At 35.5% G+C, this 26,581-nt stretch overlaps 13 protein-coding genes across 13 annotated transcripts; 6 read left to right on the plus strand and 7 right to left on the minus strand.

Annotated features, from left to right (window-relative positions):
• Positions 1-669, minus strand: RO3G_05761 (uncharacterized protein; the record flags this gene model as incomplete). The annotated part of the gene is made up of 2 exons (XM_067660351.1): positions 1-266; positions 312-669. The coding sequence occupies 2 exons, from the start codon at positions 667-669 to the stop codon at positions 1-3; spliced, it is 624 nt and encodes a 207-aa protein (XP_067516452.1).
• A 1,438-nt stretch (positions 670-2,107) lies between these two features.
• Positions 2,108-3,601, minus strand: RO3G_05762 (uncharacterized protein; the record flags this gene model as incomplete). Its single annotated transcript, XM_067660352.1, has 4 exons — positions 2,108-2,428; positions 2,470-2,779; positions 2,832-3,158; positions 3,207-3,601. 4 exons carry the CDS (start codon positions 3,599-3,601, stop codon positions 2,108-2,110), a joined length of 1,353 nt encoding a protein of 450 aa, XP_067516453.1.
• A 289-nt stretch (positions 3,602-3,890) lies between these two features.
• Positions 3,891-6,017, minus strand: RO3G_05763 (uncharacterized protein; the record flags this gene model as incomplete). The annotated part of the gene is made up of 10 exons (XM_067660353.1): positions 3,891-4,106; positions 4,210-4,398; positions 4,456-4,524; positions 4,582-4,829; positions 4,947-5,038; positions 5,088-5,142; positions 5,196-5,331; positions 5,377-5,541; positions 5,595-5,661; positions 5,995-6,017. 10 exons carry the CDS (start codon positions 6,015-6,017, stop codon positions 3,891-3,893), a joined length of 1,260 nt encoding a protein of 419 aa, XP_067516454.1.
• An 857-nt stretch (positions 6,018-6,874) lies between these two features.
• On the minus strand, positions 6,875-9,209 carry RO3G_05764 (uncharacterized protein; the record flags this gene model as incomplete). Its single annotated transcript, XM_067660354.1, has 4 exons — positions 6,875-7,117; positions 7,173-8,514; positions 8,569-8,885; positions 8,937-9,209. 4 exons carry the CDS (start codon positions 9,207-9,209, stop codon positions 6,875-6,877), a joined length of 2,175 nt encoding a protein of 724 aa, XP_067516455.1.
• Positions 9,210-9,676: 467 nt separating this feature from the next.
• On the minus strand, positions 9,677-10,366 carry RO3G_05765 (uncharacterized protein; the record flags this gene model as incomplete). The annotated part of the gene is made up of 4 exons (XM_067660355.1): positions 9,677-9,709; positions 9,906-10,028; positions 10,090-10,157; positions 10,222-10,366. The coding sequence occupies 4 exons, from the start codon at positions 10,364-10,366 to the stop codon at positions 9,677-9,679; spliced, it is 369 nt and encodes a 122-aa protein (XP_067516456.1).
• Positions 10,367-10,846: 480 nt separating this feature from the next.
• On the plus strand, positions 10,847-12,508 carry RO3G_05766 (mitogen-activated protein kinase HOG1; the record flags this gene model as incomplete). Its single annotated transcript, XM_067660356.1, has 9 exons — positions 10,847-10,902; positions 11,074-11,203; positions 11,262-11,305; positions 11,362-11,480; positions 11,548-11,567; positions 11,618-11,846; positions 11,908-11,987; positions 12,039-12,294; positions 12,363-12,508. The coding sequence occupies 9 exons, from the start codon at positions 10,847-10,849 to the stop codon at positions 12,506-12,508; spliced, it is 1,080 nt and encodes a 359-aa protein (XP_067516457.1).
• Positions 12,509-12,639: 131 nt separating this feature from the next.
• RO3G_05767 (uncharacterized protein) lies at positions 12,640-13,862 on the minus strand (the record flags this gene model as incomplete). Its single annotated transcript, XM_067660357.1, has 2 exons — positions 12,640-13,743; positions 13,791-13,862. The coding sequence occupies 2 exons, from the start codon at positions 13,860-13,862 to the stop codon at positions 12,640-12,642; spliced, it is 1,176 nt and encodes a 391-aa protein (XP_067516458.1).
• Positions 13,863-16,990: 3,128 nt separating this feature from the next.
• On the minus strand, positions 16,991-17,371 carry RO3G_05768 (uncharacterized protein; the record flags this gene model as incomplete). Its single annotated transcript, XM_067660358.1, has 2 exons — positions 16,991-17,110; positions 17,315-17,371. 2 exons carry the CDS (start codon positions 17,369-17,371, stop codon positions 16,991-16,993), a joined length of 177 nt encoding a protein of 58 aa, XP_067516459.1.
• A 175-nt stretch (positions 17,372-17,546) lies between these two features.
• On the plus strand, positions 17,547-18,508 carry RO3G_05769 (uncharacterized protein; the record flags this gene model as incomplete). Its single annotated transcript, XM_067660359.1, has 2 exons — positions 17,547-18,341; positions 18,398-18,508. The coding sequence occupies 2 exons, from the start codon at positions 17,547-17,549 to the stop codon at positions 18,506-18,508; spliced, it is 906 nt and encodes a 301-aa protein (XP_067516460.1).
• Positions 18,509-18,609: 101 nt separating this feature from the next.
• RO3G_05770 (uncharacterized protein) lies at positions 18,610-19,009 on the plus strand (the record flags this gene model as incomplete). Its single annotated transcript, XM_067660360.1, has 2 exons — positions 18,610-18,801; positions 18,998-19,009. 2 exons carry the CDS (start codon positions 18,610-18,612, stop codon positions 19,007-19,009), a joined length of 204 nt encoding a protein of 67 aa, XP_067516461.1.
• Positions 19,010-20,048: 1,039 nt separating this feature from the next.
• RO3G_05771 (saccharopine dehydrogenase) lies at positions 20,049-21,607 on the plus strand (the record flags this gene model as incomplete). The annotated part of the gene is made up of 7 exons (XM_067660361.1): positions 20,049-20,082; positions 20,146-20,213; positions 20,261-20,347; positions 20,401-20,488; positions 20,539-21,067; positions 21,124-21,371; positions 21,417-21,607. 7 exons carry the CDS (start codon positions 20,049-20,051, stop codon positions 21,605-21,607), a joined length of 1,245 nt encoding a protein of 414 aa, XP_067516462.1.
• A 468-nt stretch (positions 21,608-22,075) lies between these two features.
• Positions 22,076-23,112, plus strand: RO3G_05772 (uncharacterized protein; the record flags this gene model as incomplete). Its single annotated transcript, XM_067660362.1, has 5 exons — positions 22,076-22,206; positions 22,269-22,345; positions 22,397-22,526; positions 22,602-22,950; positions 23,002-23,112. 5 exons carry the CDS (start codon positions 22,076-22,078, stop codon positions 23,110-23,112), a joined length of 798 nt encoding a protein of 265 aa, XP_067516463.1.
• Positions 23,113-24,460: 1,348 nt separating this feature from the next.
• RO3G_05773 (uncharacterized protein) lies at positions 24,461-26,376 on the plus strand (the record flags this gene model as incomplete). Its single annotated transcript, XM_067660363.1, has 6 exons — positions 24,461-24,682; positions 24,732-24,884; positions 24,938-25,063; positions 25,127-25,241; positions 25,304-25,723; positions 25,790-26,376. The coding sequence occupies 6 exons, from the start codon at positions 24,461-24,463 to the stop codon at positions 26,374-26,376; spliced, it is 1,623 nt and encodes a 540-aa protein (XP_067516464.1).
• Positions 26,377-26,581: the final 205 nt, after the last annotated feature.

The raw sequence follows: 26,581 nt of genomic DNA on the forward strand, positions 1-26,581 counted from the left end.
TTAGATTTGTTTAGGTTTAAACCATCCCAAAGCATTAAACACGCACCAAAGGGCACTTGTCTTATTTACATCGATGCGTACACATTTCTGAGCATCCGACTTTCGAAACTTTACATTCAATTTATCAAATTGTTCAGCAGCCAAGATAAGCGAACGTCTGCATTTTAAATATTGCTCAGGTGATAGACGTAATGTGGAAGCAATGTTGACTTCGCCAGGATGTAGTAATTCATAATAAGGCATACTTTGAATATTCAATGGTGTACCTAATAAACAATCATCAATAACCCATCGATTCCATGTTCTTTTACCTTTCCAGATAGCACGAACATGAGGGTATCGTTCGAATGCGTCCATGTTTGGCATCCACTCGGGTTGAATACATTGATGATCTGGTTGATTCAAGTCTAATGTGTCATAGATTGTATCTGTCTTTTGCTTTTTTACGGATAGTCTCTGAATGAGGTTGGGTTGAAGGAGAGGAGTGAAGGTGTTCATGACAAAACTATAACGCGTATAAGATGGAAGGGATCTTGAAGGGATGGATTTCGTACGATGATGTCGTGATAAACGTCGATCTAGCAAGATGGGATCAATTTCATCATCGTATTTTTCATGATATGTTTTAGGTGTAATAGGAGGAGAGATTGGTATCATTGTATTATTCATTTTATAAAAGAAAAAAAAAAAAAAAAAGAAATAATCCCCCCAAACCTCTCTCACTCTTTTTTAAATAGTTTCGTGTGACAGGTTTTAGAAAGGCTGGGGCCGTTACACGTGGATTGACTCGGTGGTGTCGATCCCTTTTGAAATAAGGCTATACCCTTTAGGGTATTTGAAACAAGCCTTATTTTATATCACATCATATTTATAAAGTGATTAGAGTCCTCCTTACTTTCTTGGCAAAAAATAAAAAAAAAAATAAAAGAGTGGATCCCTTTTAACCGAAGTTATTTCTAAAATTGAATTTATTTGAGCCACAATTAATGAATTTTCAACATTGACTGTGCAACAGTGAACGAGATCACACTTACTCTTTTTCCTTCACATACACGAGTAAACATGATTGTCCCCTTCTCTTTTCCCTTTTTTTAGCTTGATTCATCATTTATTTTTTAGTGCGTTTTTGAAATAAAAACTCAGAAGTTGGGATTCATGCGTTCGATGATTGGCAATTGAGCTGTGAAGGCAATTTGGAAGTGGGTCGAGTGACATTGAATAGAAAAGAAATGAATAGAAAACAATCTTTAGAAAAGTGTCAGTGCAGTTGTAAAATAAGATAAACATGCTGTTTTGTACAACTTTTAACAATTGATCTTACTTTGATTACATCTCGTGTCAAAAAAGGGATTTGCACTCTTTTACTTTTTTGAGCAAGTAAAAAGAGAGAGATGGACATGAGCTCAGAATAAAACTTTTTTTTGGGAAAGTAGGGAATGATTTCTCAATTGAATTGTAGTTTATTCTATTTTTATTAAATTGAATTCTCTCTTTTTTTTTAAAAAAAAATTGATTGGCTTTGTACACAATGGTTATAAATATATAAAAAGCGTAGATCTTTTTTTCCAATTAAAAAAAATGACGCTAATCCATCACAACACACATGATATCTTGAAACACAGCTGATGAATCTAATTCAGATTTAATTATGTAATTCTGTGTTATTTTTATAATTTCTGAATTCAATTAATTTGGATTCTGTAATACAGGGTTTAATTGAAGATCTCAAATTCTATTCTAAAATTGCAATTCTACATTCAATACATCTCTCAACTGCCTCATTCTTCTCCATCTTTCTTTTTCTTTTCTTTCATCTTCTTCTTTTCTAAATTCTATTGGCATTGATTCACTTCTTTTCTTTTTATGACCATTGGATCTAAAAAAGGGTATTTTGTGTAACATCAATAGACAACGGGTAAAGAAACATGTCCCCTTTGTCGCTATGCCCCTTTCTTGATGAATCCTTTTTTTTTTTCTTTATTCATTGTGAGACTTGGATTTATTATTTATAAACAAATACTATTTATAGTAAAACTTGATACGAAAACAAACAGTGTCTCAGATGTAACTTTATTCGTAACACTTTTTTAAAAATAGGATGCCATCACTAGTCAAATGATTTCATGTATTCTTCAGCATCTCTTTTTGCCTCTTCCACATCAATCCACAACACAATCGTAATGGCCACAATAAACAAACCGAGAACGAATGGCCATCCTTTCCAGATACTCAACGTCGTCTCTGTGATGGCCCCGATCACGACAGGTCCAATCCATGAAGACGCCTTGTTGACCACCCCAAAGAGTCCAAAAAATAAATTTTCTTTTCCTTTTGGAATCAACTCTGCCAGCATGGTTTGTTGCCAAGCCCAGATGGGTGCTATAAATAGTCCAGCCCACACATTAAATGCCCACATCTCAGCTAGAGTCTAGAACTTGATCAGTCAACGGCTAGTGCCTCACCGCTTACCTTCAATCCAAACCGGTCAAAAAAGATACCAAAACATCCCCAGAGAGCCACAAGGCCTGTCAGGGTCATGATGATCAGCAGACTTGTCTTTGTTTTGAGTTTAAAATAGGAGGTGAACCACAAGAAAAGCAAACAGCCAAGGATGGACGTGATGGCATTCACCAACCCAAAGAATACGTTTTGTTTAGCAGAGAAACTGGTCAATTGACCTTGAATGATGCCTACCATTTGACTGATGGTAGAGACACCATCCGAAAACATGAAATAGGAAATCATGTACATGAATAAATATCTGAGTTTTCTTGCTTCCCTATCATTCATTCCTGTTTTAAACCAGTTGGACACCTCTCTGTGTGAATTACCTGAAGGCTTCCAAAATAGATTTCCAACCGATCGTTAAATAATGAGCACCAGAAGGTAAATCAGGGCCTCTTCTGTTCTTGGGCATCAGCAAAAAATAAGGGAGGGCCGTGATGGCCAGATAGCCTGCACAGACCACCGTGCCAATGAAATTATAAATAGGCGCATTGCCCAACAGATCCCCTCCCCAAGGTAAAAAGCTCACTGCCGACAGGACGCCCGAGGTGACCAAGAAGCCAATGTTGGAGTGTGTGGTCGACACGGTCGACACATGGTTCCTCCACTTTTCTGCCTCTTCTCCTCTTTCTCGAACGACCGGTAGATTATCACTACAGTCGCATCAGTTCAGAGTCATGTCATCTCATCAAAAAAAATACCTTAGGATTGGAAACACAGCCGCATAGAACACCAGACAGGTGCCATAGGAGATGAGTCCCAAGATCATGAAGCCCATCATCACCTTCCAGTGCAATCCATCATCGTTCACAAGCACGATCGGCAGTGCTTGAAAGAGGATGTTGAAAACGGTGGCCACCATCAGAATATATCGATTCCAGTAACCATAATCTGCCAGGCTACCAAAGGAGGTGAACAAGACCAGCTGAATAGAGAACGCGATCGCTTGAACGTAGAGTAACATGGATGAGACCGGGATGTGGGTCGACATCCAGTGCACATGGCACGGCTGGAGGGCCTCCTTGAGATCACAGGGACCTGAGGTCTGAGGGTTGAATCCATTTCGATAAGCCAAGTATTGCAAGAGGAGGGGCATGAAGCTATACATCGTATAGCCATTGTTCTATTCAACCTGGTATCAATACCCTCCTGATGTATCCAGTGCCTTACCCCATTATAATAAAGGTAATAACTCCACAACTCTCGTCTTGTCGTCAACGGTTGTTCACATTTTGTCTCATTTGAAAAATCATCGTCATCGGATGTATTTACATTCATCTTTTTATTGATTGTATTATTTACACTTTCTGTTGACATTTAGAATAATAAAAAGAAAGAAAGAAAGAAAAGAGAGGGAAAAAAAAAGGGGGGGGGGAAGTCATGATTTAAATATCATGTAATTGAATCCCATTCAATACAGGTAATATATTCTCCCAAATCGATATACTCTTTTTATAGAATTCAATATGTGAGTCAGCATAAGCAGATAAACTTTGTTTCAATTCAATCTCTTTGGCTTGTTTGAATAAATCAAATTCCTTCATCATTTGTGTTGAATAATTATTATTCTCATCATTCGCTTTAGCTACACATAATCCCAACTAAACAAAAAAAAAAAAAAAGAGGGGGGGGGAGTTAATGCGTGCTGTGGTGAGTCAAGTAAATCACACTTGCCTGCTTTATTTTGAACTCTAATCGAATCACTTTTTCACTTCTTGCTTTTCCCATATCTGTCATCTTATCCGTCATGAATTCAGTGATATTCATACCAGACGTACTTCCCAAGTTCTTGCCTGGATAAAGTGCTCTCTCTCTTTCCAACACAATACTTTGCAAATCGGTCGACATGTCTTCAAATGTGATCTGCTTCTTGTCTCTTTCTATCAATTGTTCCTATTCACTCCTTAACACCCTTTTTTTTTTTTTTTTTTTTTTTTTTTTCAGGCTTACTTTGACTGCATGACAATAATTTAATAATTCATGTAAATCATTTAAAAATAACAATTCCTCTTGTCTTCTCTATCATCCACAATGAATAAATAAATAAATAAAAAAGCATCGTCCACCATTCCTTACTCTTTCTTTAAACGCATTTGCATAATTTTCTACAGATTCCGCAAACTGTCTCAACTGTTGATCTACATTCGTTTCTAACCCAGACAGCCCTCGAATGCTGATGGCAAACTGACTGTAATTTGTTTCCAACTCTTGCTGTCGTTTCCCTATCTTTGAATACAGTCTTTCGATCACCTGCAGATTGACTTGAAACTTTTCGATCGATTCCTTCATCTCTTCAAACTTCTCATCCGGCTTTTTGACGTGCACTGTGGACGTTTTGAATAAACTGGAAAAGAGGGGGGTCGAGGGTGACTTGGTTTGGATAGTCTTGTCGGTTGCCTAAAAAGAATAAATGAATGCTTGTTCTGGTTTTATACTTTTACATACAAAATCGGTAGATTCTAAAAATAATCGAGTGTATTGTGATGCTTGTAAATAGGGATGTCTTGCTATTCTGTCCATAAACCACTGAAGCCTATCGATGGCATAAGTCAACTGTTTCATTCCCACGATGCTTTCTTTACCCTAATCTTCTTTGCTCTATAAACAATGGATCAAATCGATTTCCTTTAAAGAATTCTATTGGCATACGTATGAGTTCATTGGATGATTCAAATATGAAATCATTTTACTTAGACGATGCTTTTCGGGTAGTGGTGGTATAATACATGCAGGAAACTCGATAGACAACGCATTATGAAGCCAAACAAAATCACTAAATCTTCTTCTCACCGGTCTATTGTTGGTGGAATAATTCTCCAAGGCAGTCTACAGAATTAGTAAAATAAAGATAAACTACAGTAGGCTTCATACCATCGTAAAAAGTCTATAAGTCATAAAGGATCCACTCGAACTCTTTTGTGGATCATCTACCCGAATAGTCATTGGTTCGGCTTTAAATACTGGTTCTTCAGGTTCAGGATGAGCTACTTTATCCATATTCTGAAAAGGATCAAATTGACTTGAGGATGCTCCATTCTATTCATACTGTTTAATAATGAAGCCTGTATATACTACTTTATGCACACTACTTGGTCATCATAATAATCATTCTCTTCCACTGTCCAGTGAACTGCTTCATTATCAAAATCAGTCATTCTATTTATGTGTATATATAAAAAAAAAAGAAAAGTACAGCTTTTCTGAGTTTTTTTTTTTTTTTTTTTGTATGAGTTTTATTCTCGTGCCAGTTGTTGCAAATTAAAAGAAATAAATTAAATCAAGAACCATAAATAGGTTGGATTGCCCTTCTTGATAATATAGTGATCCATGACCGATTCGCTCAGACAGCAGGGTAGCTCTCATTTCTTCCCCTTCAATGGGTCAAAAGGGCGATTCTTTCAACATCTGGGGTGGTCTCCATCCATCCAAAGCATCACAGACAGTGAAAAAAAAAAAAGATCAAGTTTCCGATGCGCTGTGGTATTTTACCTGCTGTTTGGGCTGGCTGACATAGTGGATCAAAAGACTGTTAAGGAACCATGGCTTTGAAATACAGGGGACTGAGAGGTACAAAGGGATTTGGCTGGATCCAACTTGGTGTGAAATAAACAGAAAGTGGATGACTAAAGACTACTATTTATTATTCAATCAAAAGAGAAAAAAGGAGAAAAAAATTGAAGTTGTAATCCAAATTTTGAAAAGAACCGTGTTTGTATTGTTGTTGGCCGTGAGCTTCACATGGGTCGTACGAAAGACGGATCAAGGATAGCTAAAAAAAAATGTTTGAAAGATCTGGTACAAAGACTGCAGATGAATACTTTTTGCCATGCACAGTTGATCCAGAAAGAAAGCATATCTTCACAGCAACCATGACACAGCCATCAAAAGAGAAAGAACAGGTTGTGAGGAAAAACTGAAAATATGGAAACAAATGGGCCATCAGTTAGTACGGTGAACGAATAAAAGAACAGATGGATGCGTTCGCTAGATGCTTTTTTATTTATTTACTTTATTCAATGCAATAAGATATCTGCTGCATTCCGTTTCCATAATTATCAGAAAAGACAGAGAGCAATGCAGAGTTTGCCGCTGTTTTATCAAATGAGGGCAAAAAAAGGAACAAGAAAAAAAAAAGAAGACTACAATTGATAGACAAGTGGGAAAAAGAGTTCACTGTCTGTAATATCTTTCCATAATACAAAAGACACAATCAAGTCATAGAAAGGTGTTGGTTATAGTATACAAGCATGAGAAGGGGGGGGGGTTCTCAGTTTGTATCTTTGAGCTTTGTCAAAGCTGGTTTCACAAAACATTTTATTTAGAAATAATAAAGCATCACAATAAATAGAAGCCATGAGGTAATTTGTAACTACAAGATGTAGTTTTTAGGTAGCACTTTTATTAATTGGTTTGGTATCTGTAATTTTTCAATGTCTGTTTGTAACCTCTGTCTTTCTGGACTATTCCAAACACTTCTCTCTTCAAGTCTAGTTTTTAGTTGGTTGGATTTATGTTGCATGGCTCGAGACTTGTTTTCAAATTGATAATACAATACTTCAGCTCTTTCTAGCGTACTTTTTAGATCAATGTGACCGCTCAAGTCATTAATGTACTAATAATACAAAAGAGATTAGCATACAAATAAATATAGCATCGTTCGATCTTACTCTTAAAGTTTCATCAAATTGATTTAATTCATTCATAATCTTGTCTCTGTGTGTATCAATCACCGCCAATACAATAAATAAAACCATTTTATCAGTCAACCAATCGGTCCACAACACTTCCCAAAGTTGCAGTACATCATCCCATTCAAATTCACGTTTAAACCAAACAAGCAGCCATCGAAAACAAAAGAATAAGTCGGTGATTTCGATCTCTTGAAATCGCTTGTATAACACGGGATCCATAAATTCAATCAAACAGTTGAGCGTCTTTAGTTGTGCGTGCATACCCGATTGATCCATATAAAAGTTGGTTTGTACCCTGTTCATAAAGTGTGCAAAGGCCCAGAAGGCCATCGGTTCATCATCCATCACAACCAAGAGAGGAGCCAAGAGATCAGACATGCCTTGTACGTATCCCAAGTTGGTATTGTGAAAGTTATAAGACAGCAAAATGTCCTTCATGGTTTCCATCTTTGGATTGTTGTTCTCCTCCACAAAGGCTTCATGGGTTCGATCGGTTCGTTGGACGTCCTTTTGGATACGATGCTTTTCATCCTCAAACTCACTTGTCTTTTGAACTTTTGGATCATTAAACCAGACCCCCTTGATTCGATAGTAAGCTTCATTTTGACTTTGTCGTATGGCCTCTCTTTCATCCGCTGTAGATTGCCAGGGAAAGATTCCCAATAAGAACCCCCATGCCTCTGGACGTATCTCGGCAGATAACCCTCCTGAAAAAACCATCTTCCTCACCACCCATTCAGTCACCAATAACTTTCCTTCACTGTCAAATAAACACGTCCACTCCTGAGCAGAGACAGGGGGTCGGCCTCGGTTGTGTATCGGAGCAGGTCCTTGAAGCTCTGGTGCGTCTGCCAAAAGCTTGCTTAGATCTTCATTCAAGAAGCGCCTCGTGTCATTTTGCTGCTGAGGCTCTTCGTTGGATAGAAAATGGTGTAGCTGAGATGGTAAAAGAGGCAAGACGGGCCTTGCGATTGGATGCTCAAGGATCTGAGTGGCCGTTTGGCGTGAATAGTGAGTGATCTTGGAGAGTCTTTCGAGAAGAGTCCACTGAACGTCTCTTATAGAATCTACTAGTGGATCCGTCGAGAAGGATGTGGGTCGAGCTGTTCTGATGTTTCTATATCTTCTTTGTCTAGGTGGTAGCTCGGGAGCGGCTGTTTCGCTTAGAGGTTGCTCTGGATAAGCTGACGTCAATAATTGGATAGCAGGCGCTGCTACGGAAACTTGATCTAGAGCATGACTTGCTGATTCCCTTGTTTCCGTTTGTTCTATCACATCCTCCTCCTCTGAGCCAACCAAATAAAGAAAATTACCGATACTATCATACAATCTTTTGATGAATGTCAAGTTATGCTTTATATATTGATGTTACCTTTTGAATGAAGTAAATACACTTAATATATCAGCAATATTATATCCTGGCCAGCGATCTTCCGATATATAGTTCATGGGTTCCAAGCTATCTCCTGATTTCAGTATGATCACAATCGAACCCTGTCTTTGAGGAAAAGGAGGCATAAGGGACATTGAATAGACATCTTCCAAGCTTATTGTTTCAGCAGTATTCAAGTGAATATCAGGACATTCATGGTCAAAAGCCAATTCGCCATCAAATTGTATAAATCGATCAATGTCATTAAGATCAATAAGATATTCAGGTATCCAAGCTAAAGATATATTTCCATCTTCCTATTTACTTTATAAGTCATTCCTTATTATAATTCCATGTTTCCTTATTACCATTGATTTAGAAAAGATGGTAAAAAATCCGTGGACTCCTTTTGAATAGAATCCTGATTTTGTATAAATCAAATCAACTATATCCTCTTCTTCTTTTCTTGACTGTCGATAAGCTTCAGGTATTGGCGGTAACTGAGGCATAGTTAAAGGGATTGGATTGATACGAAAATCTTCAGGGTTATAAGTTGGATAAAGTGAATGGTTGTTATTCTCTTTTTGTTCTTGAGGTATATTGAATAAGTCAACTTTATTAAAAATAGATCCTCCTCCCATTATGTATTTTTTTTTAAATAGTGAAAAGAAGAAGAAAGATAAAAGTGATCTATTATATATTTATTTTTACTTGGCAGAAAGAGGAAAGGCGGGTATTTTTTTCTTGGCTCAATGGGTGATTCGGAAACGATTTCTATTTGTCCAAATTTTTTTCTATACTAAAACGGCTAAATTGTATTCCTGTAGGCTTTCATACGTTTTTTCGGTCCATTAGAACATTGTGAAGATTTACACTTTCCTAACAGCTTTCTTATTGAAATAAGCCAAGCTAAATAAAGCATGTAATCATTTCTTAGCTTTTGCTTTGCTAATTCTTGAACTATTTACGGATCCTTGGCTTCCTAATCTTTTGAATCACAGACAACATTGCTTGTCTTTTTCCATGTTCATTCAGATTAAAAGTTTGATATATAACCAGATTACACTAAATGCTTGTTGAAACAAGCTAATGAATTTTTCTCTTAATATTATTGCCCTTCATGTATAATTGAACAACCCAACTAAGTATAAAAATAAAGATTTCTTTTCTTCAAAAAAACTCTGTCTGTGTAGAGAATTCTTTTTATTTCAAACTTGATCATCTGTCATATTGATAACAGAAGATGAAGAAGAAAATTCAGAATCATCCGACTCTTCATCAAGAAGAGACACTTTGATTAGCTTTGACATTCGTATTAGATCACCCCAGATCCATACCTTTTTACAACCGGTACAATGACCTTGAATAGGCACAAGTTCTAATTCTTTTGTCCATGCTTTGGCTAAACATAATGTATGGCATATCATATGATAACAATGCGTACAAACCAAGTATTGTGTCTAAGTAATAAAGAAAGTGTTATATTTTAGAATATGCAAACATAAAAATATCCTTGTTTACTTGCTGAATGCCTGATTCACAAATATCGCATTTTTTGTTCGTATCATTTGATATACTCTTGAGTGCCTCTATACATTTATTATCTAAAGATACTTGTTTAATAAAAAGAATTATAGAAACTTGAAGTCTTACCATCTTCCCAAATACCCTTTATCAAATCCTCTATTGTACCAACCGAAGATGTCATTTGAAACGGAAGCCGATAGCCTTCAAAGAAAAGAGACTGCATCTGACTTGATATAAACCGTATTTTTAGAGGAAGTAAGCAAAAAGGCATTGTGTTTAAAAGCAACTGTGCTGTCCAAAGCTTGATGAGCATCAGGTTTGGTTGTCGTGTTTTTTGCAGTGTTTCCATAGTAACATTCTGCACGTTACTACGTTTGGTATGTCTACTTTGAAGTGGCTTTTGCCAAGCCCATTCAAACTGAAGTGCGTGCGATTTAGTAGGAAAGCCATAGACAATCATCACTACCTCCCACGGTCTGTGTTTACGTGTCCGATAAGCACCCTGTGTGATTTCACCGTTATGTTGTCTTAGTCTCCGTATAGGGTTAGGTGTTGATCCCACATAGACCTTGTTGTGTTGACCTTCTTTTAAAGAACGAATGAGATAGCAGCAATAAAATGAATGAAAAGACATTTAGGAAACAAAATGCATATCACGTGTATTTTTGAAGTCCAAATTACGTCAAATGGTGCTCTAGACTTTTTTTTGTTTTCTTTTTTTTTGTTTTCTTCTTCTTTTTTGTATATAAACATGGCTGAATTTGTGAAATTATCCATCTTTGGTACTGTATTTGAAGTAACAACAAGGTAGACAAAAGAAAAAATAAGAAACGAGTAAAGTAAAACTGAGGTCCAAACTTAGATATGTTGACTTACAACCTGTTGGGATGGGCGCCTTTGGTCTCGTTTGGTAAACAATAATAACAGTAAACATATTTGAGTTCATTTCAATAATAACGCGTGTACATTAAAAAATAGCTCTGCTAAGGATCAATTGACTGGAATGAGTGTAGCAATTAAAAAGATTATGAAGCCTTTCTCTGCACCTGTATTAGCCAAAAGAACATACCGCGAATTAAAATTGTTGAAAGCTCTTCGCCATGAAAATGTATTGTGTGCAACCCGAAATATGGACGAATTTGCTCACTGACTATTACTATTATTAGATCATTAGTTTAAGTGATATTTTTATTTCACCTTTGGAAGACATGTAAGAAATAGAGCCACTATTATCAAGCGCATGATTCTAAACTTAGATTTTACTAGTTATTTTGTTACAGAGTTATTAGGCACAGATTTACATCGCTTATTACAATCACGTCCCTTGGAAAAACAATTTATTCAATACTTTCTTTATCAAATTTTGGTTAGCATTAAAGACACATGTAAGCAAACAAGAAAACTAATTCAGTATTTGATTTTAGAGAGGATTGAAATATGTTCACTCGGCAGGCGTGATTCATAGAGACTTGGTGAGTGCCCAATGGGATTTGCTTTTATTTTACTCATTCATTACTTTTAGAAACCGAGCAATATTTTGATTAATGAAAATTGTGATCTCAAGATTTGTGATTTTGGTTTAGCACGTATTCAAGATCCTCAAATGACAGGCTATGTTTCTACAAGATATTATCGTGCACCAGAAATCATGTTGACTTGGCAGAAATACGATGTGGCTGTAGACGTTTGGAGTGCTGGTTGTATCTTTGCTGAGATGTTGGAAGGAAAACCATTATTCCCTGGAAAAGATCGTATGTATATGCAGTATGAGCAATGCATATTCATTTAACCACTTTTTTTTATTATTATTAGATGTTCACCAATTTACTATTATTACCGAGCTTTTAGGTACTCCACCTGACGATGTGATTGCAACCATCTGTAGTGAAAATGTAAAGATAAAAAAAAAATCAATTACAATATTGACTTTATTTCTTTCATAGACACTTCGATTTGTAAAGAATTTGCCAAAGCGTGATCCAATTCCATTCTCTCAAAGATTTGTTGGTCAAGATCCTCAAGCTGTAGATTTACTGGAAAAGATGTTATCATTCGATCCTTCTAAACGTATTACAGCTGAGGAGGCATTGTCTCACCCTTATTTGGCTCCCTACCATGACCCTACGGATGAACCTGTTTCACCTGAAAAGTTTGATTGGTCGTTTAATGAAGCCGATTTACCCATTGACACTTGGAAAGGTAAAAGACATGAAATAGTAAATGAAGAAAGATACTGACTCTTTTTTTTTTTTTTTATATATATAAAGTCATGATGTACTCTGAAATCTTGGATTTCCATAACGTAGATAACATAGACGGAACCCAATTTTTGGGCACACCTTTAACTGGACCTACGATGGAAAATCCTGATGGTAATATTGATCCTGCTGCTTTCCAACAAGCCTCTCAGTAGTAATGGAGAGGGAAAATCTATTATCTTATTTGTTATCCTTATTGTATATTACATAATAAAATTTATTAACATTAAAAAAAATTATAAAAAGGATTTTAAAAGTGCATACAAAAAAGCAATTTGCGTAGAACTTATGCTTCTAACTTTTGCGCACTACCGTGTACTGATTTATCATAAGCTATTTCACCAATTTCTGCTACATCAAGGCCTTGTATTTCCGATTCACTGTCTACACGAACAGATAGACCTGGTATTAAGTTCATCAAGAACAAGATCCCATAAGTCACAATAAAACTCCAAGCAGCCACAACAAGCACATCGACAAGTTGTAAGCCTACTTGTATCCAATTTCTATTCATCCAACCACCAAGAATCGCTGTTGATCCATCAAGGGCTGCAATAGATGATTCAGCAAAGACGCCTGTAAGAATACCACCAACCATACCACCAATACCATGAACAGCAAAGACATCAAGAGCATCATCGTATTTGAGCCAGTTTTTCAAGCGGACAGCAGCATAGCAACTGAGAGCACCCAGTATCCCGATAGGAATCGAGCAGACTGGACGTACGAATCCAGCGCCAGGTGTGATGGCTACCAAGCCAGCGATCGCTCCAGAGCAAAAGCCAAGCGCAGAAAACTTGTGATGAAGACGGTAATCGAGGCACATCCAGGTGATTGCACCAACAGAGGCAGCGAGGTTGGTCACTAAACAGGCCATGACTGCACGCATATTACCCGATAGAGCCGAGCCGCCATTGAAGCCAAACCAGCCAAACCAAAGAAAGGCGGTGCCCAGGATGACGTTGGACATGTTGTGCGGTTTGAACTCATCTGACTGACGACGACCCAAGATCAGAGCATAAGCTAAACTGGAGAATCCAGACGTGATGTGAACCGGACTGCCACCTGCAAAATCCAAAACACCCAACTGAGCAATCCAACCATGAGGGTTCCACGTCCAGCAAGCCACTGGATCATATACAAGGGTGGACCAGATAAAAATGAATAGCATAAAAGGTAAAAGTCGTCCACGCTCAGCACCTGAGCCGATCACTAAGGCTGGCGTCAGGGCGGCAAACATGCCTTGATATAAGCAAAATAAAAGATCCGGAACTTTATCACTCCCGATTGAGGGGCCGCTTAATATGTTATTCAAGAATGCGTTATCTAAATTGCCAATGAATGCATTGGCAGTTTTGCTAAATGTTAGACTGTATCCCCAAATAACCCACTAAATTTTATTAGCAAAATTCAGAGAAATAATTTTTTTTTTATTACTTGTATTGAAACAATGACCAAAGAGATTAAACAGCAAACAATAAGTGAGAGCGCATTCTTTTCTCGAGCCATGCCAGAATAAAAATAGCCAATGCCGGGTATCATCAACCAGACAAGAGCAGTTGACATAATACTGAATGTGATATCCCCAGATTCGTATGCCATGCTTCAAAAGAGAAACAAATGAAGAAAGGAAAGAAATGATAATAAAAAAGATAAGGTGTAGAAATAGGAGAATTTCATAATAAGCGCACCCGGAATAGTATCTCCTTGCAGAAGATATGCAATTAAAAATGCAATGAGTATATAGAATACATGCAATTTAAAGCAGAGGCATTCATCTAAAGCAAACCTTTATAATATTTCATACAGGATAATGAGTCAAATTGAAAATAAGGAATCATCACTGTACCTGATGATCAGTGATCGACACTTTTTACGGCAAAAAGAATAAAAATAATTAAAGGCTTAGTTTATTGATTAAATTGTCGCAATAAAAGGGCAGAGACTGCAGACAACATAAATTATGAGGTCCTTCTTTTTTAAAAGAATGGAACTTGTTTTTAATATCGGGCAGCAATCAATCATATAGAGCGGCATATTGATTTATCAAAATTAAATGATGTATAGCCATTATCAGATAATCAACTAACAAACATATAATGATTATCTACTATAACTAATCAATATATTTCAAAAAGCAGAGTTTATGAATATACTATTTCATAATAGCTGTATGATGTAGCATGTTTAAACAAGCGAGACTTGTAAAAAAAAACATTCATAGTATAATGGCAGTTGATACATCCATGTCACTATAAATATTACATAAGAGATAAATTCATATTAAAATAAAAATGATAAATTGTGAGCTGAACCGTGATCATGGCATGTCACGTCCCTTCTTGAAATAGAAAATCATGGCAGTAGCAACTAAAAATATTTTGAAAGCCGTCTTTTTGAAAACTGAATAATAGATTCACTAAAAGTCACTTGTCCAATCTACTTTGTTTAGGCAGACCATCATTCATCCCTTAATACATAAAAAAGCATTATTGTTTAGCTTGGCCTTTTTGGTACACGGTCACATATGACTTTAACCCTAACATGCTTTTCGTGAGCATATAGGAAGCCTTAATTAGGTAGCTTGCCTTAAAGATTTACATGAATCAGTTTTATTTCAAGTGGAAAAAAAAAAAAAAAAAAAAAAAAAGAGAGAGAGAGAGAGAGAGAGAGAGAGAGAGAGAGAGAGAGGGAGAGGGAGAGAGAAAGAAAAGAGGAACATCTTTACCTAAAAGAAATACAAAAAGTTTTTACAATTCAAAAACTAACATCCAAAGAAAGCACTTTTTACAACTATTTTGTCCATCTTATCCTTTAAGCTTTAAGAAAGAGCGTGCAGAATAATAATGCATACCTCGTAGGGCACAACATAGGCGATAATCTTTATTGTAGAAAATTCCTCCTTTTTTCTTCTTTACTCTTTATTTTTCTTCATAAAAGTAATACTTTCTAAGGTGTCCACGAAATAATATTGCTGCTCAAGTCTTTTTGACATGATCCTCTTAAAATACAATTTAATATTTCAACTTGATATATCCTTCAATTCATAGCCTCTATATAATGAAACCATTCATACACATGTTTGCTGCTTATGCTACTGCCTTAATAAGCATACTTTATCAAGAGGCCTTCTCCATGGTCTATCTGTCTCTTTCTTGTGTCTTTCTCCCCACTGAGGAAGTTTTTTTTTTTTTTTTTTTTTTTTTTTTTTTTTTTTTTTTTTTTTTTTTTTTTTTTTTCAATAATAATTTTGCTGTATATATTGCCCATATGATTGTGCAAGTAAGAAACCTCACTCTTTCCCATTATTGTTACATGCTGTGGAAGCAGTACGTTAACTAAACCCAAGCAGGTGTGTAAGCACTTGCTTCCCCCACAGAGTTGCAAGTCGGACAGTGTAATCAGTTGTATCAAGCTTCGTCGTTCCCATATAAAGGTTGGTAGTAGAGTAGCATTTGATAATAACAAACGCAAACCTTGTAGATATATACAGCATTTAAGATATTTGAGAACAAATATTTTTTATGAATTGAGATACAATCATCTTTAAAATGATTGTCTTGACCACAAATGATAACAAAGAACAACAACTCAATCAGGCACAGAATCTATATAATCGTTTTATTTTATAAAAAGTATGCACTATTCAGCTGAGCAATACATCGTTTGTTTTTAGTGGTTAGCTTAGACTTTTTTACTATACATTTTTCTATAAGGATTTGTTCCCTACTTACTAACCTGTTCTTATAAACTGTAGACACTGGATAAATTTACATTTCTATATGATCACGTCATTTTGTACCAGCACGATAATAACGAGTAATGGGAATTTATCTAGAAAATGTAGTCTTACTGGTGACATTAGCTAGTTGGTTGGCTTTAGTAGTACGACTACAGTTTGAGCAAAAGAACAAAAGCAAAGAAACAATGAGACTCTACCTTATCATTGGCTAAGATGAAAAAGAAATCGTTAACAAAAACGAGAGTATTAAATGTGATTTGTTTACTGCATAAAGTACTATAAGTTGAGATGAAATGCAATCTCATTCGCCAAACTTAGTCTTTGATATGGTCAAACACGATTCTGAACACATTTTGGAGCTTAGAACTGTCCATCATCGTCCGCTAGGCTTGCAACGCTGCCGGTCATGTTGCTCTCTATAGCTTCTTTCAAATATTCAAGATTTAAGAAGTACAGCTACTTTTCATACGGATTTTTATTTTTCATAAATATTTCTTCCTTATAAACTATTCACGCTTCCGTTCATCTTACCCATTGTATATCTTAATTCATATAAGAAATTACAAAGAATTACTGTTTCATTATTTTAGTATATCATCTTGCAGTGTAATAGATAAATGTTATCATTATGAGGGAGATAGCGTAAATAAAAAGCTCGTGCTTTTATTCTTGTGAGCGAAATGTCTGCATTCTCATAATAGATCCAAGACTCAAGTATGTGCACTCATACAACTATATTATGCCTATTACTTGGCACTAATACTGTAAGAGGAAGATCGTTACAAAAAAAAGAAAAAGACCGAAACAACAGTGGATCAAGGACGATAAAATTTGTCCCCTACAAAGCAAAGCTTTCCTAAAGATTTCAAATATCGATAACAAAAATATCCATAAATTAATGCCCTTCTGAATGACTCTTGTTATCATCCCTATAGTAAATATAAATTAAAGACATGGTGTAACATCTGGTTTTGGCAAGGATAGCATTAGCTTGGAGCTGTATATACAAGCGAATCTAACGTGTAGTAAATTAATTACAAGATCATTGTGTTAAAACCAATATCAAAAAATGAAAGAATTTATTTTGAAAGACAGCGAAAAAACAAGTCTTGCTCTTTTTCTTTTATGGATGAAACAGTTGACTTTTATAGCGTTCTAAATTTAAATAAAGATGCAACTTTTGAAGACATTAAAAAAAGCTACAGAAAGTTAGCCTTACGTTATCACCCAGATAAAAGCCCAAATTCTGAAGAACAAGTAAACCTAAAATGTTCATTTATAGCTTATTACTGATTACATTCTAGTTTCGACTTGTGAATCAAGCATATAAAGTAACTTAATCTCTTGTCTTTTTCATATTTCCCCAACCGTCTTTCTTTTATATAAAAAAGGTTCTTTCAGATCCAAGAAATAAAAGAATCTATGATAGGTATGGTATAGCTGGTTTAAACATGGTTGATTCTCTGGGACCGAGTGCGATGTTATTGGATCCAGAAATAGAATCCATTGTCTTGGCGTTTTTTGCGCTTGTATCCCTTTTACTGATTTGTTTTTTATTGGAACTTGTTTTTATTTGCCTTAAAGTGGATAGAGTAATCGACTGGTCTTGGCAGTTTCTATTTATACCTATTTGGATAGCAGATGGTCTTGTCTTGTGGATCACATTTTATCGAATCAAAAACAATCTTATGAATCAAACACCGAACAACAACAGAGAAGAAGAACAAGAGGAGTTATTGAATACAGGAAAATACAAAAAGAGGTCATCCCATCGTCAATATTTACCCTTGATTGAATTGGTCTTAATTATTGCCTTTCAATTGTTGATCGTCGCTTATTTAGACAACTACAATATATATTTGCCATACACAGTTTTACCTTATTATGGATACGAACTAATCCATACCTTTACTGTGGGTAAAAGAGGATGGATAGTAAGAAGCACGGTATTGATTCAATTGACTTGTATTGTGATCTATCACAATCATTGGTCACTCCTTTTTATTCCCATATACTTTTTGGGTATATTTTATGCGATTAAATTATGGAAACAATATAAGCAAACGACAGTGATGGCTGATCAACAGTTGGCTCAGCAAGCAAAATTATTGGTTTTCACTGTTTCCATCATTTATGGTGTCTCAGCTACCTTGTTTTATACAGTACTTGGTCTAATCATCGTTAGATTAGAAGGTGCTATCTCAATCAGGCTTAGTCTTATATTGATTCCTGTTTTTGTTGTCATGGTAATCAAAGAAATCTAAAGTATATGTGTAGTTGTTAACACAAATATTGTTATTAGGGGATTGTATTATGCTGTACTGGCTGTTGTTTACCTTGCATGTTGATCGCTTCTTCTTTTTCACCTGAACAGGACATTGTAGATCCCAATCGACGAATTACATCAGTCTAATATGGACGGATGGATTACTGTCTGGATTTCAAATAAAAAAAAGAACTTTTCACACAATTCAAACTATTTCATTTCTTTTTCTCTTTTTCCCTGAATTTATCATGCTTAAAGACCCAGTAAAACGTCGTATTGCTTTGTCTTATGGGTTTGACTGGTTGCTTGTTATTATCATGACAGTCGTATTCTTTGCTATCGATAAAGTTACACCATTTCACAGACAATTTTCTATTAATGACAAAACAATCATGTTTCCTTATGCAGAACATGAAAGAGTACCTGTTTGGCTATTGTTAGTAAGTTAGAATACAATGATTATTATCAATATACTTATAAAGTAGATTATATGTCTTTTAATACCCATTGTGATTATTGCTATTATATCATTAAGTGGAATAGGATACAAAAGAAACTGGTACGACTTTCATGCAGGAGTGCTTGGTACATGTCTCCTTTACACACAATTTGTACTTTATTTAATGTAATAATTAGGTCTATGCTTAGGTTTATCAATGACTATTATGCTGACAGATGTTATTAAGGTAAATGATATTTAAATAAGGATCATTCTAATATATGATCAGGTTACTGCTGGTAGGCCTAGGCCAGATATGCTGTCAAGATGTAAACCACCTACAGACACCCAGGATCCACCACTTGGATTATCTACTGTTGATATTTGTACAACTGACATTCATTCACATATGATGATTGATGGATTTAAAAGTTTTCCTAGCGGACATTCATCTTGTATGAGAAAAAAGAAAGAAAAATTAAGAATGTTTTATTTACTAATTAATGTGATACAGTCTCATTTGCTGGGTTAGGTTACCTGTCATTTTATATTGCAGGCAAATTAAGGTTATTTGATCAAATGGGTGTAAGCACAATTAAACGTATGTAACTCAGATAGTAACGGTTTTATATTAGCACACTTACAAAGGGTTTTGTACAATATTCCCATTTCTTGGTGCCATGTTAGTAGCCATCTCTCGTACAGAAGATTACCGTCATCACTGGCACGATGTGTTTATTGGTGCATTATTAGGAATAGTATGTGCCTATTTCTCTTATAGACAGTACTATCCATCGCTCGGACAAGATGAATGTCATGCACCATTTATGACAAGACTGTTATACTGGAAGGATGGAACAAACAACCGACAAGAGGAAGAAGAAGGACTAACAAGGTCAACCACAAACTCAACTACGGCCAGTGCTTCAAATAATGATCAATCAAGTATATATAACGCACATTTTAAAAATAATAATTCAAGAAATTAAGTTTTATTCACAATAAAAGATCGTCAAAGTTTTTCAAGGCTTCAATTTTTTCTGAATTTAAAGGCTGTAGACCAAAAATTGATATTAATGCAAGTATAAACCCAAGCCAAAAGAAGGGTGTCACCATGATGTACATAAAGTTGTTATTCATTATGACATAAGCCATGTCTATAATAGTCGTCATTATTATTTTTTATTTGTAATTATATTTTTACCTTTTGTTCTTCTCTTTTTATATATTTTACGCGTTTATTGGATAATGACTGATTATCAACAAAGAAAGTACGATATTGGTAAACTACAATTGATCTTTTTCTTTTAATCTTTCTCCTTTATAACACTTGTAAATACATCAGTTATCTTTGGTGCTACAGGCTTTACAGGTGCTCTTACTGCAGAGTACCTTGTTGAAGTATTTGATAAAGTATGAATATATCACTTAATGGCTCTATTTTTAATACACTCATGTAGTCTATTAACTGGGGATTGGCTGGCCGTAGTCTGGCCAAGTTGGAAAAAGTTCGTGATCGACTTGCAGATCTTGATCCTTCCATGAAGGTAAATGAGCTCGTGTTAATCTAGAACAACATTAATTTTTTTTTTGTGCACAGAAACTTGACTTGCTTATTGCAGATTCTCATCAACCCGAAACTCTTGATCAAGTAGTTTCTCAAACAAGAGTTATTATCAGCACAGTTGGTATTGTAACTCTTAAATAACCAACTATTTCTGTGTAACATGTTTCATAGGACCTTTTGCCAAGTACGGTACTCCCTTGGTTGAATCCTGTATTCGACAAAAGACGCATTACGTAGATATCACAGGCGAGTACCTTTGGGTGAAGGATATCATTGATCGCTTCCATGAAAAAGCTCGACAGGAAAAGGTCATGATTGTACCTTGCTGTGGATTTGACTCTGTCCCCAGTGATCTAGGTACTTTTATCCTTGCCAATCACATCCAAGACAAACATGGTCTCAACTTGGCTAGTGTCAAGGCATCTGTGATGAAATTGGTGGGAGGTGCTTCGGGTGGCACGATTCAATCTTGTCTAGAGATGGCATCTCAAGACACTAGTAATTTAATGGATCCTTATATCTTGGCTACAAGACGTGGTGTGGACAAGGCCCCAATAACCATCTTTCGCAAGGATTACGACTTTGATGGAAAGTGGCAAGCACCATTTATCATGTCTGCTGTGAATGAAAAGGTTGTAAGAAGAAGTTGGTCTATTTGGGCAGACCGTGGAAAGCCTTACGGCAACCTTTTTACTTACAAGTAAAATTGAAGATTTTTTTAACCATATTTTCTTCTAAACACAGCTGCGTATGTAGGGAGACTCAGAGCTTTAGCTTTTTACCTGGTCTTGTTTATGCTTGTTTATTTTATACAGTGCTTCCACTGACCTTCTTGTTGGTTAGAACACCTATGATTGGTGAGAAAATCAAGAACCTTTTGCCTGGATCAGGTTATGGACCAAGAGATGAAACGAGAAAGTTAGGAGGTTATGAATTTCAATTTGTCGGTACTGCAGAAATTGAACCTTACGATGAACCAGTTCGCGCTAGAGCCACCATTAAAGGTATGCAAAAAAAGGAGAAAAATAAGATATTGATGTGCCTTTTAGGTTCCCGTGATCCCGGTTATGGTGATACATGCCGCATGGTAGTTGAAGCTGCTTTAAGTATCATTAAAAGTCGAAATGAAATTCCTGGAAGGGATGGTGGTGTTTTGACTCCTTCAACTGCTTTTGGTCAAGTTCTTGTGGACCGTTTAAAAGCAGACAATAAGGTGGTAATTGAAGTTGAAGATATGTAATAGGCTTTTAAACAAACAACTGGTGCAATCATAAAAACCTTACCATTTGTTATTTGCATTATTAACATGGATTTGGGTTATATAACCGTTTTATACAATAAAGTAGCATATAAAAATTGTAGCACAAATATCAATTTATGATGCTTTATCATTTAAAAAGTTCCATTCGTTCTTATCAATTGATTCAGATATTTTCTTTTCTTTTCTTGTAAAAGGATCTTTTTCAGGTGTCGCAAGACGTACACCATTGTAAGTGCTAAATAAAGTACAAGATTTAAAGGTTTTGTGTGATAAGGATTCGTTTGCTGCTTCTCAAATTGGCAGTTGAAATGAATTTTATGGCGCACCTAGAATAAATTGAACATTTTGATTGGACAAAGTATCCCGGACGTCATTCACTAATACACAACTTCGGACGCGCGTAAAAGCATTCTTTTTTTTTTTCTTCAATCACATTTATAATAAAATATGGATCACTTTCCTTCACACTGGGGCAAGCCACGTTCAGAAGCTGTTGACGCCTATAATACCGTTCCAATGCATCAAACAGTTTCTGACCATTTAGCTCAATCAGCCTATGGTCCAATGACAAGAACTCAGTAATTTACCTTTTTTTTTTTTTTTTTTTTTCATAACAAAACTGTATTAATTTTGCTTCTAGAAATCCTTTAGTGACAGGTACATCCGTCCTTGCTTTCAAGTATAGAGATGGTATCATAATGGCAGCAGATATGCTTGGTAAAAATAAATTCGAACTGCTTTTTTATGTATACTTAAATCTATGTATAGGTTCGTATGGATCACTAGCTCGTTTTCGTGATATCAAAAGATTATATCCAGTTGGCGAGAGCACAATTGTTGGTGCTTCAGGTGATTTATCAGATTATCAATACATTCAACATCTTTTGGATTCCCTCATGTAAATTAAGCAAGCCAAAAAAAAAAAAAAAAAAATCCTAGGCCAAAAGTTACTGATAGCATGTAAAAAAAATAGGGTGAAAGAACACAATGCAGATGATGGACATGTTTTAGGAGCACCTCATATCTACGAATATCTCTGGAGAGTTATGTACAACAGAAGATCTAAATTCAACCCTCTTTGGAACTCGCTTGTCGTGGGAGGAATTCACAAAGGTGATAAATTTCTTGGTTACGTCGATTTAAGAGGCACAACTTACCAATCAACAACAATCGCTACTGGATTTGGTGCACACTTGGCACAGCCTATTTTGAGAAGAAGAGTTGAAGGCAGAGAAGATGAATTGACAGAAGAAGAAGCAGTCGAAATCATGAATGAATGCTTACGTGTATTATTTTACAGAGATGCAAGGTCCATGAATAAGGTGGGTTTAAATATGTGTATTATAATACTGAAATGCTCATATGTCGAATAGTATCAAATTGCTAAAATTACAGAAAATGGAACACACGTTAGTGAACCATATCAGTTGGAGACTGAATGGGGATTTGCAGAAAACATTAGAGGTTATGGTGGTCAACGCTAAATGCTTTATATCAATAAATTCTTCATCCTGTTTCAAAAGCATAATTGATTAAAATGTTTGAAAAAATATAACAAATTGCTCGTAAATTATAATCTGTTGATTTTTTGAAGTATATTTGAATTTTATGTTTTAATGAAACCATGCATACAGATAAGTTAGTAACAATTGGGTTAGAGGACATGTGTGTATTATTGAAGTCAAACTTGATTATATGAAAAACAAAGGTAAGGCGCTAGTCCCAGTATTACCGAATATTAAGGAAATGCTGAAGAAAATTGACATTTCTTTAGTCTCTGACTTCTCTCTACTCCAATGTAAATTTTCTATTTTATGATGCTACCTTGAAAGTAAACTATGCCGTTTTTCCGTTATAGAAAAGTAATTTCGTTTGTGCTCACGGTATCAGTAAGTAAATGGTTATGAGGACTTTAGTGCAATTGAACATCTTAAGGAATCTTGTACTTTATTTATATAGTGGTTGTATATAAATCATTGACAATATGTTTGTATCCATCTATATTTTATCATAGCAGTAGCTGTTATTAATTTAATAACAGTTAAACCAGTAACTGAATCAAGTAAAAAAAAACACATCCTCAATATGTAACAATAAGCGTACATTGCATAACTGATCCATATTTCACATAAAGCTGCTTGTCTGCATGAATTTTTTGTTTGCCCCTTCATGGCGGTGTTTCGGTCATAAATCAAGTTTTCTGATTCAGAGGATGAAGTTAGAACTTTATAAGATATAACTTTTGATATGATGTGAAAAATAATCATTCGTTATATAATAATTCAAAAACGCGTACATCAACTTTACAGAAAAAATACATTAGTTTATAATTTACATGAGCTTACAAAACAGCTCGATTACATTTCTCTTGGCAATAAAAGAAAAAGCGCGCGTGTACTATCCACTTGAAAGAACAACTTTTGATGTACTTTCGGCTTTTAACCGACTTTTCCCTCAGCAAAGAGCTTTACAATGAACTCAATAAAAGTTTACAGTTTTTGTAATTTCGCAGATGACCTGAATTCAGCTTACACGACCACAATATATAAAAAAGAGTCTAAATTTAACAAAATTGATTCCCAGGATTGTAATTGTTACGTGAGAAAAATCAGACAAAGGTGATTGAACGATTTTTTTTGTTACACATGTTAGATGTCTTTTGATTTTCCTTTTATGTTTATTGGAGTAACTATTAGCTGTAATTGAATTAGATAATCTTTGTTGTGTTGACTTTTTTGGACATTTCCAAAAAACTTTTTTTTGCTTATTTGTGTTCTTGCTTTTTCTTTTTTTTCCTTTGCTAATTTTTTTTTTTTCATATTCAAATCAAAAATGTTTAGTGGAAGAAAAAAGTCCATTAAAAACAAGGCTGGAAGTAGCAACGAAATTGTAGAAGAAATTGATTTAAATGATGTTAAATACATGAAAGGTTCATCCTCCAGTCACATTGAAAAGGCTAGTCATCATAGGGGAAATGGTTCTATATCTACTGGATCAGTATCTGATGTTGTTGATGATAAACCGGCCTTACAGAGAGGACTTAAAGCTCGTCACGTAAGTATTTACTTCTTTTTGTGATAGGGTGACACTGATAATTTTAAAGTTAACCATGATTTCTCTTGGTGGTACGATTGGTACCGGTCTTTTTTTGGCTTCCGGTTCGTCTGTTGCAAACGCTGGACCAGGTGGTGCATTGCTTGCCTATGCTTTGATTGGTATCATGGTCTTCTTTATGATGGAATGTCTCGGAGAGATGGTATGATGTAACACTTTTTTTAATTCCAATTAATTAACGGTTTTATATGTTAGGCTACATTTTTACCTATTTCTGGAAGTTTTAACAATTACGCTGGACGTTTCATTGACCCTGCTGTTGGATTTGCTTTAGGATGGAATTATTGGTACAACTGGGCTGTAACTGTCGCTGTCGAATTGGTAAGAAGCATACTTTATTTTTATTACAAAATAAAGCAGTATTTTAATCTGATTTTATGACAGACTGCAGGTTCAATGGTCATGGCTTATTGGTTACCTCATGTTCCAAACTATGTTTGGTCTATTGTCTTTTTGGTCATCATCCTTGCCTTAAATTTATTTTCTGTCAAAGGCTATGGTAAAGATAAAAACATTATACAATGTGGATATAACTAACAATAATGGATTATATGTATATAGGTGAAGCAGAATATTGGTTTGCTTTAATCAAAGTATTGACAGTTATTGTTTTCATCATCTTGGGTATCTTGGTTGATACTGCCGTACTTGGAGGTCACTATTACGGAACAGAAACATTCAATTATGGCGGTATTCAAGGCCTCGGTGTCTTGAGTACTTTCTTGACTGCAGGTTTCTCTTTCCAAGGTACCGAACTGATTGGTGTTGCTGCTGGCGAAAGTGAAAATCCTCGAAAGAATGTACCAAGAGCTATCAAGCAAGTATTTTGGCGTATTATTTTGTTTTACATTCTTTCTATTCTTATCATTGGTCTCATCATTCCATACGATGATCCTTCACTTTTGAGTGATGATGTGACTCAAATTTCAGTTTCTCCATTTACTTTGGTGTTTGTGAAGGCTGGTATCACTCCTGCAGCAGGTAAAGCAACAGACAGGATAATACATCTATCTTTTCTTTAATTATATATAACAATGTTCTCTTTAGATGTCATGAACGCAGTCATCTTAACAACCGTACTTTCTGCTGGTAACTCTGGATTATATGCCTCAAGCCGTACGCTTCTTGATCTTGCAAATGAAGGCAAAGCACCTAAATTTTTCAGAAAGATTACCAAAAACGGCATTCCCATCTATTGTGTGCTCTTGACAGCTGTTATCGGTATGCTTGCATTTCTGACTTCTTTGTTTGGCAATGGTGTTGTTTATAACTGGTTACTTAATATCTCTGGTGTTGCTGGTTTCATTGCTTGGTTAGGTATCGCAGCTGCTCACTGGCGATTCCGTCGTGCCTATGTTTTACAAGGTTACAAGGTAGAAGATTTGCCTTTCAAGGCTAGGTTGTTCCCTATCGGTCCCATCTTTGCATTTTTCGTATGCTTGTTTGTATTGGTCGGACAAGGTTACAGTGCTTGGATGGCAACACCTGTTGTAGCAGCAGATATTGTAGCTTGTTACATTGGTATTCCTCTTGTGCTCGTCTTTTACGCCGGTTATAAGATTGGTAAAAGAACAAAAGTGATTCCCCTTGCTGAAATTGACTTGATATCCGGCCGTGAGGCTTTCTTGAGGTAAGCTTTTGAGCAATTATGTTCATACATAAGATACAAAGGGGCGTTTAATCCTAATTAATAGATATAATAACAGAGAATCAATGGACATGGAAGACAACAAAAAATCTGATCCCCTTGAAGGTGTTAGCATCTTTAAACCCTCTACTTGGAAGCGTATTCCTTCTAATTTGAAATCTTGGAGAGATGCCTTCCACAATTAACTTTAC

Source organism: Rhizopus delemar, genomic scaffold (genome assembly GCF_000149305.1).
Source record: "Rhizopus delemar RA 99-880 supercont3.4 genomic scaffold, whole genome shotgun sequence".
Taxonomy (NCBI): domain Eukaryota; kingdom Fungi; phylum Mucoromycota; class Mucoromycetes; order Mucorales; family Rhizopodaceae; genus Rhizopus; species Rhizopus delemar.